General features: G+C 33.7%; 3 protein-coding genes across 3 annotated transcripts in view; all 3 read right to left on the minus strand.

Annotated features, from left to right (window-relative positions):
- The window catches only part of LOC126974132 (persulfide dioxygenase ETHE1, mitochondrial), a 132,511-nt gene that overhangs the window by 112,857 nt on the left and 55 nt on the right, over window positions 1-19,599 (minus strand). The gene's annotated exons all lie outside the window — the stretch shown is intronic.
- Window positions 1-19,599, minus strand: part of LOC126974060 (transcriptional regulator ATRX homolog) — a 46,663-nt gene that overhangs the window by 26,446 nt on the left and 618 nt on the right. Inside the window, exons 2-10 of the mRNA XM_050821444.1 lie at window positions 10,445-10,620; window positions 9,768-9,889; window positions 8,627-8,661; window positions 7,274-7,468; window positions 5,970-6,075; window positions 3,954-4,046; window positions 3,705-3,845; window positions 1,991-2,107; window positions 1,136-1,302 (exon numbers count right to left, since the gene is read on the minus strand). Coding sequence (XP_050677401.1) covers window positions 1,136-1,302; window positions 1,991-2,107; window positions 3,705-3,845; window positions 3,954-4,046; window positions 5,970-6,075; window positions 7,274-7,468; window positions 8,627-8,661; window positions 9,768-9,889; window positions 10,445-10,535 — 1,067 coding nt within the window. The 5' untranslated portion in view covers window positions 10,536-10,620. The remainder of the gene's footprint in view (window positions 1-1,135; window positions 1,303-1,990; window positions 2,108-3,704; window positions 3,846-3,953; window positions 4,047-5,969; window positions 6,076-7,273; window positions 7,469-8,626; window positions 8,662-9,767; window positions 9,890-10,444; window positions 10,621-19,599) is intronic.
- LOC126974076 (eukaryotic translation initiation factor 5B-like) lies at window positions 16,769-19,586 on the minus strand. Its single transcript, XM_050821477.1, has one exon. The coding sequence runs from the start codon at window positions 19,289-19,291 to the stop codon at window positions 16,958-16,960; it is 2,334 nt and encodes a 777-aa protein (XP_050677434.1). The 5' UTR covers window positions 19,292-19,586; the 3' UTR covers window positions 16,769-16,957.

Here is a 19,599-nt window from a genome sequence, read left to right on the forward strand (position 1 = left end):
CATTTCTAGTGTTTAAATTATGGTTGTCGCTTATTTTACTGTATAAGTTTAACCCCCTTATTCATAATGGTCCGCTAACTTTAAACAGCCGCTAAGGAGTGTTTTTTCTCAATCTGACTTAGGTCAATAGAAGAAGACAGACTGAGAATTAGCAATGCTTTAAGTTAGCAGACTATTATGAATAAGGGGGATAATGTTTAAATATATTGGCCGTACATGGTCATAATATAAATTTCTTTGAATTTTCCCTTACAGATTCTCGTGAGCTCATTTGGTATATACGCACATACAGCTCTTTTTTGAAGTATAAAGATATTATTAACCTCCCCTACCACTTCACTTTCCGCAGTCTTGGCTACCGATGCGATGTTGAAACTGTTTAAATTGAATTATCATCCTTCTGGTCGCGTATACGCTCCTCTAGCAACAAAATTATTTCTACTTTGTCTGAGTACTTAAACAATCCCATTTTTAAATATTAGTTAAATGTGCATCAGAATAACAACCATAAATAGCTATAGATATCAAATGTTTTTTTTTAACTCAATTTCAAATTAATATCTTAATATTCATAAATAATTGTAATTCTTAGTAATTTTGACTTATTGTAATTGTGACTGTAAAATTGTGCAATATGTATGTGTGTCTGAAATAAACATTTATTATTTACTAGCTGACCCGGCAAACGTTGTTTTGCCATATAAAGTATAATTCACACTGCCTATATAATAGCCTGTTCATCATTTTGTTCTATTGTCAATAGTTTTTGCAGCGCACGCAAAAATAGGTTTTCGATTTTACACCTTGTGTTAGAAAATAGCAATTTTATTACGGATCCCTAATTTTGAAAAAAAAAATAACATAGCCTATAGCCTTCCTAGATAAATGGACTACCCAACACTGAAAGAATCATTCAAATCGGACCAGTAGTACCAGAGATTAGCGCGTTCAAACAAACAAACAAACACTGCAGCTTTATAATATTATATATAGTATAGATTATTATTATTAATAATAATTTATTGAAAAAACAAATCTGGTCAACTGAAATCGAGTATGATCCAAGTGACATCGTTCTGAACTCGTCGGAATCAACCTAGAATGAAATGCCATATTCCTTTAAGTCTGAACAAACCTGGATAGCTCATAGACATCCACTTCAAAGTCGTTATCAGCATGTTTGAGCCATATCTTGAACTCGTTCACCCAGTTGAGTACAGTTGACAACGGACACACGACCAGCACTCGGTTCACGCTTGTCAACTCGCTGTGGATCAGCAGCGTGTGGGTGAGTGACACCACCTGACGGCAAAACAATATATTTGGTCATCATAACTTATCAATTATAATGGAATAAATAAAATAATCTATCAAATCAAAATCACTTTAGTCATGTAGTCCAATATACTTACGAATTTCAAAAGTTTTCTTTTGCTTCTTACATTTACCACCACTTCGGAAAAGGTTGAGCTTTAATGAGCTATGTTACAGAAAAGCTTAGTTTTTGGCCATTCTTTCAATTGGCATTATACAAGTAGGGGTGTTTTTTTTTACATTTCAGTCGGTTCGATTCCCAGATGAGACAAGTAATTTTTAGAAAATCTTTGAATGCAGAGGTACTAACTTTTAAAAATAACATAAAGTCTTCTTTCAGTAAAATAGTCTATCTTCGATACTTAAGGTACTTTCCCTTCATGTCCCATAACTTTGGGACACCCTGTATATTCATATACATGTAGTAAAAACGGTTGTTAGTTATTTTATTTATATGTATAGATAACTTTAGGTTCTCCGCTGCTCACCAGGCATATATATACCAGGCAGGTCTGCAGCTCTGAGTTGGGGTATTTTTCAGCTTGCCTCAAATACCTAGTCAAAAATTGGTGCCAGCTCTCGGACTATAAGAAACTCGCAACTATAAAATTGTAGCACTGATATATATGTATAAAGTTCCACAATCTCTTCAACTATATACTAAACATAACATTACCTGCAATGTTTTGCCGAGACCCATGCAATGCGCTAGTATACAACCAGAACCCTTGTCCTTCTTGATACGTTTCACACTCTCGAAACATGCGTCCCACATGAATTTTATTCCGTTTGCCTACAAAAATATCAAAAAAAATTATATTAAGGAAGCCTTCTGTGGTTTTGAGATATGTGATTTCCAGGTTAGTGATGCCCATAATAAGTTGGACCTAGATAGACTTCAATGCCTGGGTATAATGGGCCGAAAACGACTCTGCAAACATCTGTTATTATATAGCCCACGAATAGAGTGGTATAGTTAGTTTATCGGAATAATTATACAAAATAACTTTGTAACCATTTATGAACGATGCAGGACTCGAACCCGCGACCTTTCGGTTCCGTCCGAGTGCTCTTTCCAACTGAGCCAACCGTTCGAGTACGCATGGGTCGCAATTTTTTTTATATCTTATCCAACTCTCAGGTTGTGGCTCCGTGACTGAATCCTAGAAATGAGGGATATCACTTTAAAATAACAAATTGTTCGGAATGATTACTTAAAAATAATAGTTAAAAAAAACTAAAAAGCACGCTTTAAAGTAAAGTAAACGTAAAGCGTACTTTTTAGTTCTTTTTAACTATTATTTATTTTTTAATTTTTTAGTTAAATTTTCTATAAAAGCGCATTTTTAAAACTATTAAGTACTTTAACATCAATTCCTGCCTTATCGACTATAGATGAAAATTATATAGGTAAATTAACAAAAATCATATTTTGCAAATTGAAAAATTTTATCAATTTAGTGCAATGTCATCGGTCCTCGATAAATCTACAAAGTTTGAACGAAATCTAGCCGTTTAAAGTGGGTCAAAATCGCGCCCAAAGAAGTCGGTTACAAATATACATACAAACATACAGGTGAAGCTAATATAAAGCGTATAATAAATAGATGCCCACCCAATGTAAAAGTCTAACATTAAAGATACTGCTTTTATCTTCAGCTTCTATCAGTGATAATATAATCTTGAGTTGCATTAAATCACACGAGTTGTGTCACAGCATTTAGTGCAATGTTTTCAGCCCTTTACCATAATAAGAAATACTTTTCTAATCATGTAACTAATTATGGGGTACAGCTTACACATACTCGAGTGCACCTCTATTCACAGGAATATTTTCAACTATCCGCAGAAAAACAATATTTATATCATTCAAAGGTTTTTTGTATGAAAATTCTTACTAATATATTAATTATGGCTTGTATGGACAAGCTCTTATTAAACATGGGCCATATGGTTAAAAAACAGGGAGTAAAGTAATTAGTAAGCTGCAACCCGAGAGCTAAACAAGATATACCAAGAATTACGATCCATGCGACACTTGAACGCTTGGCTCAGTTGGTAAGAGCATTCGAATGGAACGCGAGCGGCGCGGGTTCAAATCCCGCGTCGTTCATAAATTTTTGGTTACTAATTTAATTTGTATAGTTATTGCTATTTAATAATAAATGGAAACCAAAATCAATATGGAAGCAGGAGTCGTAACTTAAATTTTGGTTACATATTAAATTTGTATAATTATTAGTGATATTTAATAATAAATGGAAACCAAAATCAATATGGACACAGGAATTCTAACTTAAATTTTGGTTACAATTTTAATTGGTATAATTAGTGATATTTAATAAAAAATGGAAAGCAGAATCAATATGGAAGCAGGAGACGTAACTTACCTGATGTGGTTTCAATTTTTTGACCAAACCCTTATCAACCTCAATGAGTGGCTCCTTGGTTTCTGGATCAAAGTCAAGCACAACCTTGTCCAGCACCACTTCATCTGGCTTTCCCGACTCATCAAATTGTAAGTTATTGTACTGGAATGTCAAAACAACTCAATCACTAATAGCACTGTTTATATAGCTATTCATATATTAACACTTAATTTGCATTAATCAGATTTTATAATAATAGTTTTTATTTACCAATTTTTGTCGCTCTGTGATTCGAGCAATCCTTTCCTTTTCTTCACGAGCAGCTCTTTTCGTTGCTTCTTCGAGTTGGTTTTTACCCATTACCTATGAACAAAAGTAACGCAATTATATCCCTAATTTTCGTGTGTACGTAATAGTTTCATAAATAAGTCATAGTAAGAATATTTATTGAATTAGGAGTTACTTTGCGGAAATCCATAATTATACAAATGATTTAAGCTTTCTTTAGTGTTAAGTCTCGTGCCAGATTTTGGCGAGACAACACGTCCTGATTACGCCTCGAGTAGAGGCGAAACACTTGTCGAATTGTTTTAAAAACAAATATTGGCGGAATTAACACTAAAGAAAACTTAAATCATTTGTATAAGTCCTCCTGAAGAAGCCTACAATCAATCAGAGAATCTATAGTCTTTGCGAATTTTAAGTCATCAGCATATATATACACGGATGATGTCAAAAAACAATTGAATATATCGTTAATAAAAATATTAAACAATATGGGACCTAAATGTGAGCCCTGAGGGACGCCAGATGTAATTTGACATACATTAGATTGAAAACCATTATGGACAATTGCCTGAACCTGCATTGAATTGTTGTTGAAATCTGCCTTTTACTTAGTCGGTTAATGGAAGCCAGACCAGAGATAGGTATATCAAAACACCTTTAAGGCCTAGGCCGCACTCATACGATAAAACCGCAGCGGTTTTAAACCGTGTAAGTATATGAAACAATAAAACGAATACAAGCGGCCGCACTTGCGGTTTTACCCTCGACTCATAAAACAATGAAATGTTACAAAGTAGTCGCGAAAAAAAACCGCAACAATTAATAAAACATAAAACAAAACTATTACACAACAAATTAAAATGATTGATGCCCTGCTACAGGCAAATCAAATAGAAATTAACAGGTCATGTTGCACGACAATTTCAGAGAGACCATTATGTCAACGAAATGGATAGGGCCAAGAGGAAGAAGAAATGTTGGAAGACCAGAAGGTGGCCGACATAACTGGCTTAGTCTAGCTAAAGATAGAAATAATTAAAAGAATATGGATCAGGCTTTAATCATCAGGGGTACTACAATATATTTAATACTAACACTATTCTTAATTAGGTCTTTAAAAATGTAATTGTAATCAATGAAATTATTTTTAAAGTGATAACCCTCACTTCTAGGATAGGAAGCCACAACCTGAGAGTTGAACAAAGCATATGATGATGATACGTCACTCGAACGGTTAGTTCACTTGGCAGAGCACTCGCACGGAACGCGAGAGGTCGTGGGTTCGAGTCCTGCATACTTCATAAAATTTTATTTTCAAATTTTATTTGTTTATTAATCCTAGAAGTGAGGGTTATCACTCTAAAAACATTACAAATTGTTTAGATTTACAAGAGCAACATCACATGCAAATATTGGGGTTGAGCAGGTTATCAACTGTCAAGTAGATCCTATAGATCATAGGTTCTCAACGTGGGCGATAACGCCCCCTTGTGGGCGTTTGAGACTTTCGGGGGGGCAGTAGAAGACTTAGAGAAAATTAGGGGGCATTGAGATGGCGCAGATGGGGCGGGGGTAGATTAAAAAATATAGTCTAAAAAGGCAAAAAAATACACGAAAATACTCTAGAAAAACACATATTCTCAAAGTGGGCGGTGAGCAAAATAAGGTTGAGAAATTATGCTATAGATGAAGCCACAACCTGAGAGTTTAACAAAGCATAGAAGATTTTATGTCGATATGTCACTCGAACGGTTAGCTCACTTGGAAGAGCACTCGCTCGGAGCGCGAAAGGTCATGGGTTCGAGTGCCGCGTCGTTTTTATTTTCAAATTTTATTTGTGTATCAATGAAATTGTGGTTTCAATAAACCTTTACATCTATAATATATCACACTAAGAACAACTTAAAAGGACTTATCCTATTACTCGGCCAATACATTAACACGCTTTCATAGGCCACAATTTACTAATGAATAGATAAATATTACATCAGTACTTACTTTACGAATATTCTTTCTGCCATGTTTATTTTTGCCTTCGTTTTCTGTATCCGAACCTGAGCCATCACTCTCCTCTACGACTTTGATGCGACGCCTCTTCTTTTTTCTAAAAAATAGACGGGCTTACTTTACCAATTCTATGCATTAAAAAATGTAAATCGAAGAAGTGATATGATTGTTGCTACAAATTTGGACTAGATACGGCTGGAAATACAGTGGTTAGTAACCTTCATGTCAAGCACACAATAAAGTGCTTTTTTGTTCAATATTTCGCGGAAAATGATGATAAATGTTTGTTCTAAAATACCGTGAGTCGTGACTTGTTTTTTAGAAATTCTTGCTTTATTTGAATGTTTTTTTATATTTCTAAATACCTAATTAGTTCTTGAGATATTTGTAAACAACCAAACCCCATTTTTTTCTAGTAAATTGTTTTTAACTTTTGCAATTTTTGAGCGAAACATTTCATTTTTTTTATTCAAATGACACTTCATTCATATTTTGATCTAGATTACAGAAATAAGTTCAACAAAAAAGCTACGAATATAAAGCTTGAGGTTCACAATAATTTCTGGTGATTACAGTCTTAGCAGTCTTGGTAAAATATTCGACAGGTTAATGTTTCGTAAAGCAGCTTCTCGGAATAATCCCTGTTATAATTATTTATATATTATTGGAAGCAATAGGTCCTATTCTTTAATAATTTATGGGTTTAGATAGTCTCTTCCTGTTATATAACCGATAAAAACAGGCCAGAAATATGAACTTAGTGTTTATTTTCATGAAAATAAGAAACGAGACGAGCAGGACGTTCAGCTGATGGTAACTGATATGCCCTGCCCATTACAATGCAGTGCCGCTCAGGATTCTTGAAAAACCCAAAAATTCTGAGCGGCACCACAATTGCGCTCGACACCTTGAGACATAAGATGTTCAGTCTCATTTGCGTGCATGACAAGCTACGTCTTACACTCACGATTTATATGAAACTTTGGTCTAGTGTGCGTGAATTGCTTGAGCAATAGAGGTTAGTTCTAAGCTCAATTTTTTTCAACGTTTTCACAGCTTTCATAGACTATCTAGACGTATAAATGATCTAAAGTCCTAATGTCCTAAAATCAATCCATAATTAAAATATTCAGAGCAATCAATCATAATTATTTGACGAGCTCTTCTATCGGATGATAAAATAAGTCTTAATGGTCCTTTGACACGGCATTTCTATTTAGTTATACAAAAATCGTGGGAATTGGAAACAAATGTTATCATTTTGAAGGAAAGCTGCTAAAATAAAACAAACTTACTCTTTAGTAGATGAGGAGTCAGAGTAATCACTATCACTCGGCATTGGCAACTTCTTCCTCTTTTTATTTTTAGCTGGTTCCGAGTTTTCTTCATCGGACTCCTCAAAGTCGCTGGTTTTTTGTTCCTTCTTCCTCGACGATCCCGCCTCGGAGTCAGAAGATATCGTGTTTGCTTTGCGGCGTTTTGACTTGACACTTAAATTATCAGAAGTTGTACAATCATTATCATCATCATCAGCCGGAAGATGCAGTGTTGGTAGGCCTCCCCCAAAGATTTCCAGGACGATCGGTCCTGCGCTATCCTCATCAAACGAATTCCGGCGATCTTGACCAGATCGTCGGTCCATATTGTGGCCTACCAACACTGCGTCTTCCGGTACAAGTTGTGCAATAACTTATGTATATTCGATTTAAATTATTAATGCGACTACAGTTGGGAGGCTTTATGAAACAGTATGTACCGCGGTGCTTTTCCGCCAGTACAATTGTAGGCACCGTAGATAGTGATATAACTTGGCTTCTCAGGTATGCAAGGTGACATAAAATGTTAAATCTCGCCATCAATGGCAAGGGCATCATGTGGTACGTGACCACGACTTGTTAATGTCGCCATCTTTTATCACAAAAAAAAGTGTGTACAAACTTTGAAGAATAAATATAGTAGATTCAGTAATTCTAATTAGGCGCTAAATATATACCCCCTTATGGTCCGTTAACTTTAAACGGCCGCTTAGGAGTGTTTTTTCTCATTCTGACTTAGGTCAATAGAAGAAGACAGAGTGAGAATTAGCAATGCTCTAAGTTAGCTATTCAAAAGCGCTTAGTTTAAGCCTAATTGAATAGTTTCTTTGACTTTGACTAAGTAACAGCTAGTTAAGATTAAAATTACAAAATTTTCGAATATACAGGAAGGCAAATAAGGACGATCCCTTCCATAAATTACGTCTAAGAAGTTTTATGGGTTTATAATCCCCCCGTGGTTCACATGGGTGGTAAAATTAGTCAAATCCCCCCCCCCCTCCCCCTGTTGTGACATCACATTTTTTTTATGAGTGATAAAATGTATTATATATCGGACAGCGTGCTGGCATTTACCGACGACTTAAAACTTAGCTTTATAAAAAAAGAGCGAGCTAGTAATATTTGTTTAAATTGATTATTAGATTTTAGCGTGTGACGTCTACTGCTTTTCATCCCCCCTATCCCATGTCACATTTGGTCCCACCTCCCCCACTAAGGTGTGACGTAATTTATGGACGGCCCCTAATAAATAAAAAAGATTTATTTCTGAATTCTTTTGTTTATAATGATGCACTTAATAATATTTAAGAGTAAAGCAACATATCTACTTACTCATCATTGTCGGATTCATCTTTGTTCTTGTCATCCTAGAATAAAATGTTTTTAAGTTAGTTAATAAACATATTATGCATAGTCATCGTTAGATTAGGTTATCATATTTATTAAATAAAAATACTAAGTTGGAAACTACATTACTATTACACTGTCAAGATTTATTTTTCAATAATTTCAACTAATTAAGGAATTTATATAAACTACTAGCTGACCCGACAGACGATGTTCTGTAGATAATAAAAAAATACTGTTTTATAAGTACTTTCAATAAGTGATGTCACATTAACAATTATTGCGTAAAAAATGCTGTTGTCCTGTTGTTATAATGAAAATGTTTCACAGCGGAACTGTCAAACCGTGCGTCAATAAATTTTCTCATAGAAAATATGTCCATACAAAACAAATATTGGAAATTAAAATAATTAGGTGTCCATAATTAGGGGGAAATTATCTCTCAAGTTGGACCCAACTGCACTCAATGAAGTAATCCGCATTAAAATCCGTTCATTAGTTTAGGTGTCCATAGCCGACAAATAACGTGACACGAAAGTTATAGATATTAAGATATGTTATGTTTTTTTTAAAGTGATAACCCTCACTTAGATAGATTTACTAGATTTACAAGAGCGACATCTCAAGTCAATTTCCTAATATGCAAATATTGGGGTTGAGCAGGTTATCAACTGTAAAGTAGATCCTGTAGATGAAGCCACAACCTGAGAGTTGAACAAAGCAAACAGATATTTATAACGAGGCGGTACTCCAACGGTTAGCTCAGTTGGTTAGAGTACCGGCACGGAACGCTGGAGGTCGTGGGTTCGAGTCCCGCATCGTTCATAAAAATTTGTTTTTCAAATTTTATTTGTTGTATAAACTAGATTTCCATTTACAAATAGATGAACTGTGGATGTCAGATACTTCATTTCTATGTATTCTTTTATTCTTTTTAGTATAGTATCCTTTCATTATTTTTTGAATATCTTTCAATTTCTATATTTATAGCAAATAATGGCCAGAAAACGTAACAAAAAATTTTTTCGTACTCATATATATAGGTAAGATAACTAAATTCATTCTTTTTCTCCAAACTCAAAGCTGCTTCAATTAATAGTGTGGAAAATAATAATATAATTTGCACCTGAGAGCTTCTTATGTCTTTCTGTGAACTTGATGAGTCGCTATCATCCAATAAGTCGTCTTTTGCCATGTGCTCGACCAGACCATCTCCGTTCACCTCCGTAACTGGAACTCTAGGTAACTCTGTAAAATATATTTTTTTAAATTATTATTTTATGAAACCAAGTGGGATGCTCCTTTGCACAGGATGTCGGCTAGATTATAGGTATCACAACGGCGCCTATTTCTGCCGTAAAGCAGTAATGTGTAAGGATTACTGTGTTTTGGTCTGAAGGGCGAAGAGCTAGTAAAATTACTGGGCAAATGAGACTTAACATCTTATGCCTCAAGGTGACGAGCGCAGTTGTAGTGCCATTCAGAATTTTTGGGGTTTTTCAAGAATCCTGAGCGGCACTGCATTGTAATGGGCAGGGCGTATCAATTACCATCCGCTGAACGTCCTGCTTGTCTCGTCCCTTATTTTCTTCTTTTTCTTTTCAGGCGACATTATCACCATCCAAAACAGTCAAATTCAAACTAGACTTAAAACGTTATATCTCTAAAACTTGTTTTTAAATTTTATTTTCACAAAATGATCCGATACCGTCGTCCGAGTGCACTCTGATAACGCGTTGACACTATACGAACAGCGTCGAGTATTCATCCGTGTGTAATCGGACAGTGGACACCCGGCTTTACCTTCGACATCACTGTCGTTGATAGACGCAGCGTCCGAGCTACTTTCCGGCTGCAACAGTACATTTTCGGTTAATCCCGGCAAGTTGGCCATTCTCTTGAGTATCACTCGCTCGCTTCGACGACGGGCCGCCTCGCGTCGCCACGACCGCTTCTTTAAAGTCTTCAAATTTGTTAATCTGTAAAAAGATAGACGTAAGTTAAAATTAACTGGCTCTTTATTAAGTTTAGTTTAATTTTAACTTTGAACTTCAGGCAAAGCATAAATGAAGGTTTTTCTTCATCTCTTCATTTATTTACAAAGTAAAATAGTAGAATTTAGTCTATTTTATTTCCCTATAAAATAGGACGCGCAATCAGAATACCTTGTTTTCGCCTCCATCGCTCCCGCGCCGCCTTCACTGAACTCTTTTGAGCTACCAGCGTATAGAAGGAGGACGAGGTTTACGGCCGTTTTAAATATCCTATCTATCCTTAGTTTATCTATTCTTTTAGGCTTACTTACATTTCAATAACCTATCGACATAAAGCGGTGGATGATAACTATATAAATGATAAAACGGTGACAGCAATGTAGCCCTCACTAGAGATACGTTATTGAAAACGGCCGTTAGTCGATAGTGAATTTTGATTTACGTCCGACATATCAGCCCTTCAATCAAACTCACATTCAAATATTCAAAAAAGCCGCTGAACCAATGGTTCCGCGACTACCTCACCTCACGCTCTTGTCGTGTTAGAGTGGGTGACACGTTCAGCGAGGAGACCAAGGTGGGATGTGGAGTACCACAAGGGTCCGGATGTGGGCCCATCTGTTATCTAATGCAAGTAAAAAGCTTATGTGAAGTAATTCGGCACTGTTCAGCTAACATGTTTGCCGATGATTTATGTACATTGCTAGCTGGCACCCACCTCGCTGAAACGTGTAGCTTACTACAGTTAGACATAGATAACATAGTCAAGTGGTCTCATGATAATGGTATAGTTCTGAATTTGGAAAAAATTAAACTAGTTATTATTCACTCACCATATTTATCCCCGAATATATATACATAGTCTACTGTGCCACCATAATAATTTTACAAACTGTAAGTGTAAACCAATTGTAAGAGTTACCTAATTGTACAACTTATCTTGGTGTTATACTTTTAGGTAAAATCTATCACTAAGTTTTAAAGTTCCCTTAGCTACATTAAAATTTTTGTATTATTCATTAGTAGATTCAATTATGAGCTATGCTCTTGATAGTTATGGTCTTACATTTAAAACATATATTGATAAAATCGAAGCATTGCAAATAAGGTTTTTAAAATTACTTGTTAACAAAAAGCAAAATGTAAAGACAATTACTCAAAGTTATTTAAAATTTGTAATATACTCCCAATAAGTAATAAGGACAAATACCTATTAGCCTTAAATAACCATGATTCTCAAGATCATAGCCCATACTTAAATAGTCTTAATCATGGCACCCGTTCGATGATATCAGGCAAACTTGAAGTACCTAGAGTAAACAATTACTTTGGCGATAGAACTTTAAAGAAAAGAATACCATATCTGCTTAATAGTTTGCCAGAGGCCATCAGACGGGAACCAAACAAAAATAAATTTAAAAAACTATTGAATCAATATTTATTGTTGTAGTAACATTTGTAAAATACGCTTTAAGATTTATTTTATGAGACTCGCTTGATGTAAAACTGTTTACACAGTTTGTCTACAGGACTTTGTATTATTTTAAGAAGAAACTGTATGTTCATAATAATAAAAATAATAAATAATGTCACATCACTTATTGAAAGTCAAAAACTATTCCAAAAAGAATGCCTCAGACCTGAGAAGGACATGCGCAACAAACTCAGCATGCTTTTTTTCATAAAAAATATGGTTACAAAGGAATCAATTCAATATTCAATCAATTACATTTATTATTTAATAGCTTGAGGGAGGTTGCTCCATTCCCAATCGGTAGTATCATTAAGAAAGCCATTTGTGTTATAGTAACCTTTACCACACAAATGTTTTACTTACAATACTTTTATTTTGAACATTTTCTAGGATCTTGTTGTAAAAGCAATACAACACCCCACATAAGACTCACTAACTCGACTTAGCCGAGTAGTAGGCATTATACGTTTATGTCTGTTCCTGGTGTTAACATTATGGTTATGCCAGTTTCTAGAAAATTCACTTATGTGCCTATGAACATACATTACATTATCAAGAATATATTGAGAAGAACAGTCAACATGTTAATTTCTTTAAATTTTGCTAACAATGATTCTTTAGGACCTAGGTTATAAATAGCGCGAATAGCCCTCTTCTGCAGCACAAATATTGAATTAATAACGGCTATGTTGCCCCGTAGGAATATACCATAGGGGATAATACTATAGAAATAACTAATAAACTAGTTGGGCCGTATCTATGTCAGTTAATTGTCTAATCTTTTCAACTGCATATGCTGCAGAACTAAGTCTGCCCTCCAATCTTTCAATATTTCCCCATTGTAATTTGGAATCCAGAGTATGCCAAGAAGATAGCAGATTCCACAGGTTTTATTAACTCTCAGTTTAACAAAACACTACATTGACATTTGGTACTGTAAATTTTATATATTTCATTTTCTTGCTATTTAACAATTGGTTATCAGCCCTATACCAGGACATGATGTCAGATAGAATACAGTTTACTTCGTCATACATAACTTGGTTTCTTTTCACTTTGAATATCAGTGCAGTGTTGTCCGCAAACAGTATTACCGTATGTTTTTTTTCTATAAGATTAGGAAGATCATCTATATAGATAAGGAACAGGATCGGTCCAAGAATAGACACTTGTGGTACCCCCATACTGAGAGGAGACACAGGAGATCTCCTGCCATTCATGTTGACCTTCTGAATTCTATTGTTTAGATATCAAATCAAAATATAGTTGTCAGGTCAGAAGTGCACCCTGATATTGGTGTAATTTTACTTTTTTTTTTCAGAAGGTTAGGAAACATGCCATGTTTAATACAATTATTAAAGATTTTTTGCAAGATTTGGTGCTATGACATCAATTATGGAACTTATTATTTTAACAGAAATTCCCCATATAACAGCAGTGTTTTTCATGTCTAGTGATTAAAAAGTTTTAGTTATTTCTTCAGGGCTTACAAAGCTGAAATTGAAAAAAATTGTTGCTATTCTCTAACATTTTCCAGAAGAAATGAATGAGACAAGAGTAATTGTGATAGAAAATGGAATGTCAGAAAAAAAATCTCAAAAGCAGTAGCAACTTCCTGCTGAGTGAGAATTATTGTATTAATTAATGATAGATTTTTATTCAATGTTGTGATCTTTCACTCTTCCGGATTCCCAGTTAATAACTTTCCGAGTCATCTTTATTTTATTTGATGCATTTTTAATTAATTGTTTGATATGCATAGACTTTGCAATAGAACAAACATTTTTATATAATTTAGAGTATTTTTAACATACTCAAGAAAAGATGCATCATGATTATAATATTATGATCTCTCAGTATGTAGTTCATAAAGTCTTTGTCTGCTCCTATGAATGCTAGCTGTTGCCCCCAATCATTAAATGGCAAGAGACCACCTGAGTTGACTGTCTTAGAAGTAAATATAGAAGCAAACTGTTATAATTATTTTATTATTTTAATTAACATATCAAACATTTCATTGGGTTTAATATTATATATGAATAAAAATTTGAGTGTTTTACTGACACATTACCTCTATATTTCTCCATTTGCCTATTATTCACAGGAACAAACAAAAACTTTTTAATATTAAATTATATATATTTATTTAGTTTTACCTCAATATTGTAGGAGGCTAATTTACCAAAGGGTTTATAATTGGTAAATATGTTATCAATACAGCTTTTGGAGGCACCAGTTACTCTAGGCTAGGCTCTAAGCAAATATTGGTAAAATTGTATATACCTATGTACTTATAAACTACATTGTGTAAAGCTTCAATATTATATAGAGCGCATGGTCTGATTGATATTCCCATTAATCATGTGACGTGGAAAAATTGATAGTTTCGTACTTCACCTAATTGGATAGGCATAAACTATGTTAGGTGAAACATTCTGCCTAGGCCATTTAATCGCATCTGCATCAGTTTCCAGGGTAGAACAGACGCCGCATATGGTGCGCCGCTTGCGGCCATTGTACACGAGAAGACGCGAGTTGCGTTATATCGTTGGCCGTTGGTAATTAGAATACGTAAGATGTCTCCCACCGTATACAGAGACGAGCCATGCAATAAGCGGGTAGAGCATGCTAGCGCTGACTAACAACACGGAGAAGTCTTCGGCTGTCCCCACTCCACCGGCCTTTCACTTTTGGCCCTGGTTGAGTTTGGTGTTCATTATTGTTCAAGAAAACAAATAAAAGTAACAAATTAAAGTGACTGAAAATATCACATTATGAACAGTTCTGGTGCACTGAAATTATCATTATTTAAAGTCATTTCATCAAATCATACTCGGTGTAATTTTCTTTCTGCTAGCCGCTTCGTTCGCTGGCAGCCAGCCCTTTCACTTGAATCAGAATATTTTAAATAACGCGCATCTCACTAGATTATAGAAGCGGATAATAATAAACTAATAATGAAAATAAAACATAATCTGTAAGAGCTCAGAATTAAAGGCTCAATTATTATTCATATTATATCTGAAGACAAAACCCATACTAAGAACCGTATATAGTGACAATGGTGTGTGGTCAGACTACATGGCATTACTCAAATATGGCACCAAAAAAGTAAATCTGGTGCGACATGTGACTCCCATGACAATTTTCATGTGGAACCATTAATAAATACACTTATACATAAATATATTAGAGAAACAATGTAAAGAAGTATATGTTGCATTACAATTTAAAAGTGAGACAGCAGCATGCGGAAGATGAATGTACTTCTGTTGTGTGTGAGTTATGTTACATGCACACATGCCATAACAACTAATATGAATCTGATCATTCAGATAAAAAATGCTTATAATTTAGGTAGTCAGCACAAAAGCGGCCTAACCAACATTATTGTTTTATAGCAAAATATGGATTTTTAATTTTTATCAAATACTAGCTGACCCGACAGAGGTTGTTCTGTATATAATAAATTAATATTATTAATGTAAAAGTTTGTATGTTTGAACTTCTTTAACGCAAAAACTACTGATTGGATTTTGATGAAACTTTACACTAATATAGCTTACACACCAGAATAACACATAGGCTATTTATTATTTATAAAACTATCGCGTGAATTATAATTTATATGACAAAACAACGTTTGCCGGGTCAGCTAGTAATAATTAAAATAATGTTTTTATATGAATTTGTCAATAATATATCATAACATCAAAAATTACTTCGTAAGATGTGCACCCTGCTGTTGTAATGAAATTGTTTCACAGCAGAACTGTCAAACCGTGCGTCAATAAATTCTCTCATAGAAATATGTATGGACACATCAAAGGAAAAACAAATTTGTTGTTTTTATTTAATTTAGCAGCATTTTCCTATTTATTCACCTTTTAAACTTTCTCTGGACGTCCACAAATAATTCAAGACCAAAATTTGCGAAATTGGTCCAGCTGTTCTCATGTTTTAGCGAGACTAACGAACACCAATTCATTTTTATATATATATAGATTGAAATTTACCATTACAAATTGTTTAAAATTAACCTTTTCATAAATATTTTGCAGCACTGATTTATGCAAGTTTAGGCAGCTTTTGAGCTGAATGCTTTTTTATACCAATTATCGGTGTTAAATACCATATTGAATTTAAAAAGTTAACTTTCTCTGCAGATTGTCAATTTTGTTTATAGCAAAATAGTTTTTGTCTCACACATGCATATTATTATTTTTAGGGATGGTTAGTTAATAAAATAAAATTATGTAATGCTGATAAAACAAATTAGTTTCAAATCTATCAATATAACACAATGCAAATAATTAAATTCCCACATTGACTTTGCAAACACATAAGATTCTATTAATGACTCAAATTATCATAAATACCTAAAAAGTCCAGACAATCTGGGCATTATTCATTGCACCCATACACTTTTTTTAATTTACAGTGCATATAAATCAAATGCTTATCACCAACTCAAGCCTAAATGAAATTATTACCCTTTAATGTCTTTATCAGACTCCATATTAGTTTCCTTACTCCCACTGCTTGATTTAGTACTATGACGGTCCATCTGGAATTAGCATTTGTTTTATATGAGAAGTCTTGCTACATTTATATTTTCACCCTATCAAGTCCCTACAAATGATAAATAAAATACCATAATCTTGAAATCAGCAAATGTTTAATCTTAAGAACAAGACAATTTTAAGAATGCAATGGAGATAGAATAAACTTACATTACAAGTTATGGATATATTATTTTTGATTGAACATTATAATCAACAAAGTTACATTATTTATATAACAACACTAGTACAATTAACATTAGGATGTATAATTTTTAATACATAACTATGTCCTAACCTTGGTTGATGTGGAATTAGTTTCATCAGTATTATTATGATTCACATTCATAGCCTCGTCAATTGGAGTGTTAGCCTCAAGTGACGATGACCTGTCCTGTTGCTTCTTTTTCTCTGCTGATCTTTTATCTTTAATTGCATTTAAGGCATTTGTTAATAGTTCATCTTCGGTATCAGAGCTGGAATAAATAACTTTTTTCTTTGCCTGCATAGTTTTCCTCATATGCATTCTTCTAGAAACTGATAACTTATGTTTAATGGGAGTTCTTGAATTTTCATCAGAGGAGTTCAATAAACTTGATTTAATTTTATCCTGTACAGGGCTCAACTCCAGTGTATTTTCTGGGGTTTTCTCTTTTTCCTGTATCATAATAGTTTTGCCTTCAGTACTTTTACTAATATCCTTCTCTACATCTGAATTATCAGATGATGAAGCTTCAAGCAATGCTTTTTTAGCAATATTTACATCAATAGTCTCATTTGTTACGTTTATTTTAGAACATGTTTTGGTAGAATTATCAATATCACTATTCATATTCTCATTATTTTTCTGTTCTATCTCATCCAACACTTCACACACCACAGTATCCTGTTGTGTGATTTTTTTCAAACTCTCTTTTCTGAGAAAATCTATAGTCAACTTAGGCAGCCTGATTATATTTATAGTAAATTGTTTTGGTTTAAAAGACTTTACTTCTTGCCGTTTAATTTTCCAGTAGCTATCATCATCTGATTTTGATTGTTTCTTGTTTCTTCTACTATACGTTTTACCTGATCGTTCATTAAATTTTTGAGAAGTTTTCTCCTTTTTTGATGAACTCAATTCTAGTGGGTTACTAGAATCTTTACTTGGTAGTACATCTGGCCTTAATAGCATGTTAATGTTTACACACTTAATGAATGATTTTTTGGATGAGTTTGAATCCACACTTCTGTCACTTTCACAACTTTTGGCCTCATTAATTTCAGCAAGAGTTTTTTTTTGAAAATCAGAAGTACAGTTATCTTCATCAGGATTTTGATTTTCGAGTGTGTTTTTACTTATCTTAATGTGTTCATTTTTGTCAGAAGCTTTTTCAATGTCCAAGCTGTCTCCATTTTCTTTATCTTGACATATTTGCACTTCATTATCTGAACTACAATTTTCTACACTAGTTTTTTTTTGAAAATCAGAAGAACAGTTATCTTCATCTGAAATTTGTTTTTGAAGTGTTTTTTTACTTATTTTAATGTGTTCATTTTTTTCAGAAGCTTTTTCTACATCCAAGTTGTTTCCATTTGTTTTACATATTGGCACTTCATTATCTGAACTAGAATCTATGGTTCTGTTATGTTTCTTCTTTTTCATTTTAGGATGAATCTCAATAATATCATCACTATCTGTACTTTTTCTTTTCTCTGGATTACTCCGTTGTATACTACTACTACTTGTATCATTATCTTCTATATTTTTAGTATCTGTATCTTCTTTGTTTTTACATTTCTCTGAGTTCAAGTTATCCTGTATAGATTTTTCTTTATCATCAGTCACTTTATTAGTGATCATGTGTGTATCATTATCTTCTATATTTTTAGTATCTGTATCTTCTTTGTTTTTACATTTGTCTAAGTTCAAGTTGTCCTGTATAGTTTTTTCTTTATCATCAGTCACTTTATTAGTGACTTCAGGACCAGCATTGTCCATACTTGTTTTTAGAATGTGGCCATCCTGGCATTCATTTTCTGACTGTTTTGGAATATCTCTGTTTGAAATACTTTTTGTTTTTTGACCATTTTGATCATATTTGCTGGGTACATAATCATTCTCAATATCATCGTAATTACTATACGAGGTTTCTCCTTGCTCTGATTGAGTTGCCTTTCTTCTTATTCGATATAAGGCACAGTCATAGTAAACTGGGTATTTTTCTAATACAGAAGCTGTAATCGACTTAACCGAAACTTTTACTGATGTATAGTGTTTTATATTAATTTTCGAGCGAATTTTTAATGTCATGGACTTATATTTAAAATATTCATATCGCGATGTATTTCTATCAGAACTTGAACTGTTCCCGCTTAAAATATTCACTTGCGCCTTATTTATATATGTCAATGCGTTTTGCACTTTTGACTGAACGTTGTTAATCGACTGTTTTGACAATTCACATAAATTCAAAACTTTACTTGCAGCTTTTTTAACAGCATGGACATTCAATAATTTATCTTTTCGTATGCGTTTAACCTTAAGAAGTTCAGATCGCTGGCGAAGATTAATTCCTAACGTCAATAAATATTCCATAGCATCGCAAAGAACATTGCTAATAGCCGCCGACTCCCCCATTTCATTCTATAATTAATCCGTATGTTATTACTTCCCGTTGTACTTTTTTGCACTTTAGTTATAACGTACAGCCCGGGCATCAAAAATTTACACACTCGTACAAAAGAAACATTTTACGCCACAGTTTCCAGAATCCAGCAAGTAAAATTGTCTAAAACCACAGACAACCCGCCATTTTTATTTTCAACTGACACATGAAGTTAGAAGTATCGGCTAATATCGTTCCGTTATAGCGCAGTGGTAATTTGCCATCCAATGAACAAAATAAATAAAAATCAATATAAACGTAAAATATGTTTTCGAAATAT

The sequence above is a fragment of the Leptidea sinapis genome, chromosome 31, assembly GCF_905404315.1.
Source record: "Leptidea sinapis chromosome 31, ilLepSina1.1, whole genome shotgun sequence".
Lineage (NCBI taxonomy): Eukaryota > Metazoa > Arthropoda > Insecta > Lepidoptera > Pieridae > Leptidea > Leptidea sinapis.

Excerpts from the sequence above, each read along its gene's own strand:
- LOC126974076 (XM_050821477.1), bottom strand. The coding sequence starts at position 19,291 with ATGGGGGAGTCGGCGGCTATTAGCAATGTTCTTTGCGATGCTATGGAA.